The sequence below is a fragment of the Rhinopithecus bieti genome, unplaced genomic scaffold (assembly GCF_001698545.2).
Source record: "Rhinopithecus bieti isolate Rb0 unplaced genomic scaffold, ASM169854v2 scaffold_12490, whole genome shotgun sequence".
NCBI classification, from domain to species: Eukaryota; Metazoa; Chordata; class Mammalia; order Primates; family Cercopithecidae; genus Rhinopithecus; species Rhinopithecus bieti.
This window is the reverse complement of record NW_016807070.1, coordinates 119,456-128,277: the sequence shown is the minus strand read 5'-3', so window position 1 is coordinate 128,277 and position 8,822 is coordinate 119,456. Positions and strand designations below refer to the sequence as shown.

Sequence of the window (8,822 nt, the reverse complement as noted above, 5' to 3'; positions counted from 1 at the left end):
AGTTTTTTTAAAATAAAAAAAAAAAAAAAAAAAAACACAAGTCAACAGTTATAGAGTATTTCTGTGCCTATACAGACTGAGAATTAAGAACAACCAAATTCTGCTCTTCTTCTTTTATCTTTTAGGATAAGAACCACTATTTTAATTAATGCATTTATTTATCTAACAAATGTTTTCTGAATGTGTTCACATATGCCAGGTGCTATATCTTTAGAGATTATACATTTAAACAAAGCTTCATGCCATATTACCCTACACTCACATTCTTTAGTATAAGAAGGCTTACGTAAATTACCTAGAGATATACACATAGAGAGTTTGCCCCTATACACAAAAATAAATAATTTTAAGTGGATTTGGAATTCAGGATAGTGCAGGTCAATTCTTCCAAACTTTTAACTTTTTTGTATATAAGTATGTGTCTATGCTAAAGATAGGGAGATGATGAATTAAGGAGCCATACATCTTATCTTCTTTTTCATTTTTCTCATTGTCCTCTTGTCATGGTCAAACATATGGCAAAAGGCTTCCGTGTTTTAATTGCTCATGTGGATGTGAGAGCTCAGTTGAACTAACTACATTTGGGGTAGCACTTACGTTGGATTCATGTGTTAGTCGTTCTTTATTCCTGAAGGAGATTGAACAGAAAACAGCCCTGGAATCATCATTCAGTAATAATAGTAAGCTCATGTTGGCACTACACTTTGACATCAACTTAGATGTCTCACCAAAATTTTGTTGAAAAATTATCTATGTCTTAACCTGTGGGCAACTCCTGTTCAAATTCCGTGGATAATAGATAATATTGAGTTTAAATATGTTTGCTCAGCATGTCTTTGTAGAACTCTAAAATCTGGAAAATGGGGTTATGCATGCAATCACCTGGATGATCATAGATTTTTTAAAAGAAAAATATGATGTCTTAAGATAGTACAGTTCAATAGAATTTGTGCAATAATGAAAATGTTCTACATCTTCAGTGTCCAGCATAGTAGCTACTAGCCACATGGAGCTGTTGAGAACTTAAAATATGGCTAGTGCAAGTAGGAACTGATTTTTTAAATTAATCTAATTCATTTAATTTAAATCTAAATTTAAATGCTCCATTGGGGCTAATTACCATCATATTGAACAGAGTAGTTGTGGAAGACAGAAGAGCAATGGTGACATTCTCCATTAACTAATATGTACATTTCATTATCACCTTGAGAATTAGAAAATGTATTTTAAGATTATTGCTATTTCACATAAGGTAATTAAAAGACAGTGAGTATGCTGATCTTGGATTTTTCATCTGACACAAGCTTGCCTTAATTTGCTTTGGAAAGCAAAGGCCAACTCAAAATTCAGACAAACACATAAAACTAAAAACTAAATATATAAACAAGAAATACACAAACATAAATACATAAATTTTAAAATTAAAACTGACACAATTCGTTTTCCCAGATGTATTATATTCATAAATTGGATAATTGGCTCCGAAACTTAAGAACTTTGGAACATTTTACTTGCTCTGTTTATGCTATACTATCTTTGTTTCTGTTTATGCAACATCTAATAATAACTTATAATTTCCCGATATAGCTCTCATGAAAAATGTAGTTATTCTCTTAATGTAAATCCGTTAGTATCAATACCATCATTAAATCCATAGTTATTGATTTTTCTTTCACCTTAGCTAGAGCTTACCTTTTATCACATTAGTAAAATATGTTCATTCACTACCATAACCCTGGCATCTAGGAGAATGCTCTGACCTTATTAGCCACTCAGTATTGGAATGTCAAGGATTAAAAGAATAGTATTAAGTGCCATGGATTTTATGAAGGACAATTTAGAAACTATTTTTTTCTACCCATAAATAGACATTTTGGATTTGAACCTTCCTAAAAACCTTTTGGAATATCATTACAAAAATTAAATTATCATAAATCACTAAGTTTGTTTAGATCAAATTATAATAGTATGTTACGGTATTTACTTACATTCAATGTTGTTGTCATGAAATTCTTTTTTTAAAAATAAATATGCAGTATATGAAATAATAGATTTTGCTTGCTAATTTTCAACTGTAAATACATATAACATGGAAATATTTTTTCTTACTGTATAATCAAGGAAAAGCCAGGTTGATTGTTGCTCTGAGTAAAATAGTAATAGAATGCTCACATTTATTGTATGAATTAAAAACAAAATAACCAATACATTTTGGTTAGCTCACGTGAATTTATTTTAAAAACACATTGGAGCAAGCTAATGATTTTAATTAATATTTCTGAAATGTCATCTTAAATTTTGTAATAAACATTTTATTCCTCCACAAAGATATATTATGGCACTGCATTTAAATAAAAGTATAAATGAATCTCAGCACCCCCCCAAAATCTGAAAGTTTGCAGAAATATCTTCAAGTAATTCATAAGAGGAAAAAATTAGATGCATTTGTATATTGTGTAAGACTATATATAGGCAATTATAAGACAGGTAAATTTTTTAAAGATAATGTGATTGAAATGTATAAGCTGATCATATATTCTAGCAGTCTCTGAAAACCTGGTATTATTTATTAGGTTCTAATTTTTAGGATCTTGTTTTAGACAGTGGTATGACAAAACTATAACCTCAGGTCTTATCCTGTTCTTTTATGACACAGCGCATAAATGAGAGATCAGCAGCCAATCCATGCCGCGTGTCCACAACATTTATGTTAAAAATGTAATAGAGAATTAAAAATTATTTAGCTGTACATATGTGTGTGTGTATATACATATATATATGCGCATATATATATATCACCCATGAATAGGAATCTTAAAGTCCTCTTCCGATCTTTTCTTCATACCCTCCAGTACCTTTCTATCTCATTCATCTCTGTCATAATGCTGCAAGTAACACTGGACAGAAATCCTCCTCTCTCATTTCTCCTCAGTGAGCTGGCAAGATCACTACATTTGTGTGTAAGGATCATCTTATTGTAGTTCAGGAAGGGGATTTTTATTTTTTTATTTTTTTATTTTTTTATTTTTTGAGAGGGAGTCTCACTCTGTCGCCCAGGCTGGAGTGCAGTGGCGCGATCTCGGCTCACTGCAAGCTCTGCCTCCTGGGTTCATGGCATTCTCCTGCCTCAGCCTCAGCCTCCTGAGCAGCTGGCACCACAGGTACCCGCCACCACACCCGGCTAATATTTTTTTGTATTTTTTTAGTAGAGACGGAGTTTCACCGTGTTAGTCAGGATGGTCTGTATCTCCTGACCTCATCATGAACCACCCTCCTTGGCCTCCCAAAGTGCTGGAATTACAAGCGTGAGCCACTGCGCCCGGCTGAGGGAACTGTTTTTTAAATATTCCCATACTGTGACTTCATGGGCATGAATTGAAAATAGGTCCTATCCCAAGCTATCTTTTTCAGTTTGAGGTTTTGATCTGTGAATTTTAGTTCATTGTGCTTGCATGGTAAAAAAAAAAAAAAAAAAAAAAAAAGTAAGAAAATAGCATTGCGTTGTTAATCTGTGAGATAATTTCATTTTAATTGTGTGTTCCTATGGGAAATATTGAAATTCTGTGTATTTTGTACAAGTTTATATTTTAACCAGAGTTTGTGTATTTTGCAAACTTAAATAGTTCGAAAACCAAACATTGTCTGTTCTCACTGATATATGGGAGCTAAGTTATGAGGGCGCAAAGGCATAAGAATGATACGATGGACATTGGGGACATGGGGGGAAGAGAGGGAAGGTGACAAGGAATAAAAGACCACAAATATGGTGCAGTGTAAATTGCTCCAGTGATGGGGGCACCAAAATCTCACAAATCACCACTAAAGAATTTACTCATGTAACCAAATACCACGTGAACCCCAATAACTTATGGAAAAATGAAATAAAAAATTAATTAATTTTAAAACTGAAATAGTTCACATAATTTTAAAAAACGTAAATAGCTCACATAAATGAGTTACATTTACTACCATAAAATGCTACAATCTGAAGCCTCCCTTTCCCAGAACATCTTCTAGCACAGTTCTCTAATTTTGCAAATATCAAGAAAAGTAAAGTACCTTGCTTGTAGTCACAACATTTGTTATAGGCAGAGTTGAGATTTAGAACTCAAGTCTTCTGGCACCTATTTCTGAACTGATCCCACTATTTTATGTGGCTTCAAGAAACTAAAAATTGTTCTCATTAGATAAGTTAACATAAGTTAAATTATATTTTATTATTCCTATTAATACGAATATATTAATTTATATGAACATAAGTTAATTCTGTTTCACTGCATGTTTTCCAGGGTCAAAACATTTTTGGCCTCGATGTCATTGAAACACCAGAAGGAGACAAGATGCCACAACTGATAGTTCAAAAGGAGTTAGATAGGGAAGAGAAAGATACCTACGTGATGAAAGTAAAGGTTGAAGATGGTGGCTTTCCTCAAAGATCCAGTACTGCTATTTTGCAAGTAAGTGTTACTGACACAAATGACAACCACCCAGTATTTAAGGAGACGGAGATTGAAGTCAGTATACCAGAAAATGCTCCCGTAGGCACTTCAGTGACACAGCTCCATGCCACAGATGCTGACATAGGTGAAAATGCCAGGATCCACTTCTCTTTCAGCAATCTAGTCTCCAACATTGCCAAAAGATTATTTCACCTCAACACCACCACTGGACTTATCACAATCAAAGAACCACTGGATAGGGAAGAAACACCAAACCACAAGTTACTGGTTTTGGCAAGTGATGGTGGATTGGTGCCAGCAAGAGCAATGGTGCTGGTAAATGTTACAGATGTCAATGATAATGTCCCATCCATTGACATAAGATACATCGTCAATACAATCAATGACACAGTTGTTCTTTCAGAAAATGCTTCACTCAACACCAAAATTGCTCTCATAACTGTGACGGATAAGGATGCAGACCATAATGGCAGGGTGACATGCTTCACAGATCATGAAATCCCTTTCAGATTAAGGCCAGTATTCAGTAATCAGTTCCTCCTGGAGACAGCAGCATATCTTGACTACGAGTCCACAAAAGAATATGCCATTAAATTACTGGCTGCAGATGCGGGCAAACCTCCTTTGAATCAGTCAGCAATGCTCTTCATCAAAGTGAAAGATGAAAATGACAATGCTCCAGTTTTCACCCAGTCTTTAGTAACTGTTTCTATTCCTGAGAATAACTCTCCTGGCGTCCAGTTGACGAAAGTAAGTGCAACGGATGCAGACAGTGGGCCTAATGCTGAGATCAGTTTCCTGCTAGGCCCTGATGCTCCACCTGAGTTCAGCCTGGATCGTCGTACAGGCATGCTGACTGTAGTGAAGAAACTAGATAGAGAAAAAGAGGAAAAGTATTTATTCACAGTTCTGGCAAAAGATAACGGGGTGCCACCCTTAACCAGCAATGTCACAGTCTTTGTAAGTGTTATTGATCAGAATGACAACAGCCCAGTTTTCACTCACAATGAATACAACTTCTATGTCCCAGAAAACCTTCCAAGACATGGTACAGTGGGACTGATCACTGTAACTGATCCTGATTATGGAGAGAATTCTGCAGTTACTCTCTCCATTTTAGACGAGAATGATGACTTCACCATTGATTCACAAACTGGTGTCATCCGACCAAATATTTCATTTGATAGAGAAAAACAAGAATCTTACACTTTCTATGTAAAGGCTGAGGATGGTGGTAGAGTATCACGTTCTTCAAGTGCCAAAGTAACCATAAATGTGGTTGATGTCAATGACAACAAACCAGTTTTCATTGTCCCTCCTTCCAACTACTCTTATGAATTGGTTCTACCATCCACTGAGCCAGGCACAGTGGTCTTTCAGGTAATTGCTGTTGACAATGACACTGGCATGAATGCAGAGGTTCATTATAGCATTGTAGGAGGAAACACAAGAGATCTGTTTGAAATCAACCAAACAACAGGCAACATAATAATGAAGGAGAAATGTGATGTTACAGACCTTGGTTTACACAGAGTGTTGGTCAAAGCTAATGACTTAGGACAACCTGATTCTCTCTTCAGTGTTGTAACTGTCAATCTGTTTGTGAATGAGTCAGTGACCAATGCTACACTGATTAATGAACTGGTACACAAAAGCAGTGAAGCACCAGTGACCCCAAATACTGAGATAGCTGATGCATCCTCACCAACTAGTGACTATGTCAAGATCCTGGTTGCAGTTGTTGCTGGCACCATAACTGTCGTTGTAGTTATTTTCATCACTGCTGTAGTAAGATGTCGCCAGGCACCACACCTTAAGGCTGCTCAGAAAAACAAGCAGAATTCTGAATGGGCTACCCCAAACCCAGAAAACAGGCAGATGATAATGATGAAGAAAAAGAAAAAGAAGAAGAAGCAGTCCCCTAAGAACCTGCTGCTTAACTTTGTCACTATTGAAGAAACTAAGGTAGATGATGTTGACAATGATGGAAACAGCATCACACTAGAACTTCCTATTGATCTAGAAGAGCAAACCATGGGCAAGTACAATTGGGTAACTACACCTACTACTTTCAAGCCCGACAGCCCTGATTTGGCCCGACACTACAAATCTGCCTCTCCACAGCCTGCCTTCCAGATTCAGCCTGAAACTCCCCTGAATTCGAAGCACCACATCATCCAAGAACTGCCTCTCGATAACACCTTTGTGGCCTGTGATTCTATCTCCAAGTGTTCCTCAAGCAGTTCAGATCCCTACAGCGTTTCTGACAGCGGCTATCCAGTGACAACCTTCGAGGCACCTGTGTCTGTACACGCCAGACCGGTAGGTAATCCAAGTTTCTAACACAACTTTCTAACTATTTTTTATTATTATTTTCAGTTGATGTAGAATTTTACAAAATCTATTGACTTCAAAGAGGGATCAAAACAATTATATTCTACAGATGTATCCAAATAGATATATGGATTCATTTAAGTTTGGTAGAAGATGAGAACAAAATAACTACTGATTTAGGAAAATTGGATGCAGAATGATAATTATAGTAGGGGCAGTTTTGTCTGTAGATGGCAGTATGACAATTCTTGCTAGAGAATACGTTGAAAAAACTTCAGCACAAAGGGTTGTAGCACTGTCCTCAGTACCATTGTGTGCATGAGGATCAGAATAGTCTGGGCTGGATACATCACAGTAAAGCTTTTCAGAATCTGATAAATAGCTCTAAATACTAATGATGTTGAGAATTCTAGCTTCACTTGGGAAAATCTGTGGCTGTTCACAGAAATTCAGCACCAAGATACTCCCTCCACACTCTACCAGACCTTCAGGTTCTCACAAAGAAAAGTGTCATTTTCAGATTAGGAACTCAAAATTATTTTGGTGCATCAAATCTACAGTCACACAATGTAACAAGAATGGGATTAGAAAAATGAGAGCCTACTCATTCTCATCTTTAAGCCAGAGAATGAAATATATATGAGGTCTCTACTTTAGATAGCTATTTAAATATTTGCATATTTATGCCAGGTATGTTGAGCCCTTCAGAAGACATTCTTCAAAGATAATCACTTTTGGAAAATAAAATGTTTGGTTTCTCTCATGGGCACAAATAAAAATGTGAGCATGTTAAGACCCAAGAAATCTGTGCACAATAACTTAAAACCCAATACATTTATGAAAGCAAGAGTTTATCCAGTGCCTTTTATCAGCATTCCATGGAGAAATGAATACAAATTTATCCAGAAACTCATAAATATTAAATGATTTAAATATAATTATTCCCTTTAAAAAGACAAGCAATGGAATTTACCCACTTTTTTTTCTCTTGAAGTTATGCTACATGTTGAGTTTATTATTTTGTCTGTGTTAACTCTTAAAAGAGTATTAATCTTAGTTTCAGGGAATAAAGTCTTTTGAACACCTATTCAGGCTTAACAAAATGGTAGCAATGTGAAAATCAAAACTGATTTTCTTTCACCAAATGTTTGAGATATTAAAGAAGTCTACTACATTCAAGATAACAATGCAAATAATTTACCATAACTTTGGAAATGGATTTAACAATGGAGGTCATTAGTGAACGTAAGGTACTAATTCAGATGTGGGTGCATTTTTGTTATAATAGGTACGCAAATTAAATGCTGTTTCAAAAAGTAGACTAGAACCTTAGTGTTTGTATAGAGAGCTTCTGTTAGACTTTAAATGAATTTACGCTGCAGTCGTTATTTCTACAGTTCAGATGAATCCCATATTTTACATAGTTAGTGGATCTGGGATGGGCAACAAATGTAATAGATGTCAAACATCTCCACAGGGTGTGTTTTTGTTTATATTTAACCATTAAAAAGGGCACTCTCATTTTCCAGTTCTTATTGCTATTCTGCTTATTGCATATGTTTCTCAACATAAAAGTATCTTTTATGAATAACACTACGTGGTTTGGGTATAATAACATGTTTTCCTGGGTTTAATTTGTGACTTTCTTTAAGAAGTATACAAAGAATGGGTTTGTGAATTACATATGTAGATCATCATTTTTAATAGATTGAAGTTAATTAATAGAGCAAGTTCTGGTTTCAGTGCTTTTTGAAGGCACAGAGATGTTTTATGAGATAGACTAATTTTACTTGAGTTTCTGAGCACATGGTAAGGAGGGCATGGATGAAGAACAAAAAATTGAAGTATTTTTCAAATATCCTCACCTTTTTGTTTTTTAAAAATATTTTGTGATCCTAAAAAGTCAATAAAAATAATAAACCATTTTCCATGATGCATTCTATATTATATAACTAAGAGACATTTTCCGAAACATAAGAATTAGGCAAAATACAAAAAAGTAAATGCTAATGAGAATCAGTTATTGGT

At 35.1% G+C, this 8,822-nt stretch overlaps 1 protein-coding gene across 1 annotated transcript in view; it reads left to right on the top strand.

Annotated features, from left to right (window-relative positions):
- Nucleotides 1-503: 503 nt before the first annotated feature.
- LOC108534644 (protocadherin-11 X-linked) overlaps nucleotides 504-8,822 on the top strand; it is a 10,735-nt gene continuing 2,416 nt past the window's right edge. The window contains exons 1-2 of the mRNA XM_017880110.1: nucleotides 504-554; nucleotides 4,290-6,782. Of these exons, the coding sequence (XP_017735599.1) occupies nucleotides 504-554; nucleotides 4,290-6,782 (2,544 nt within the window). The remainder of the gene's footprint in view (nucleotides 555-4,289; nucleotides 6,783-8,822) is intronic.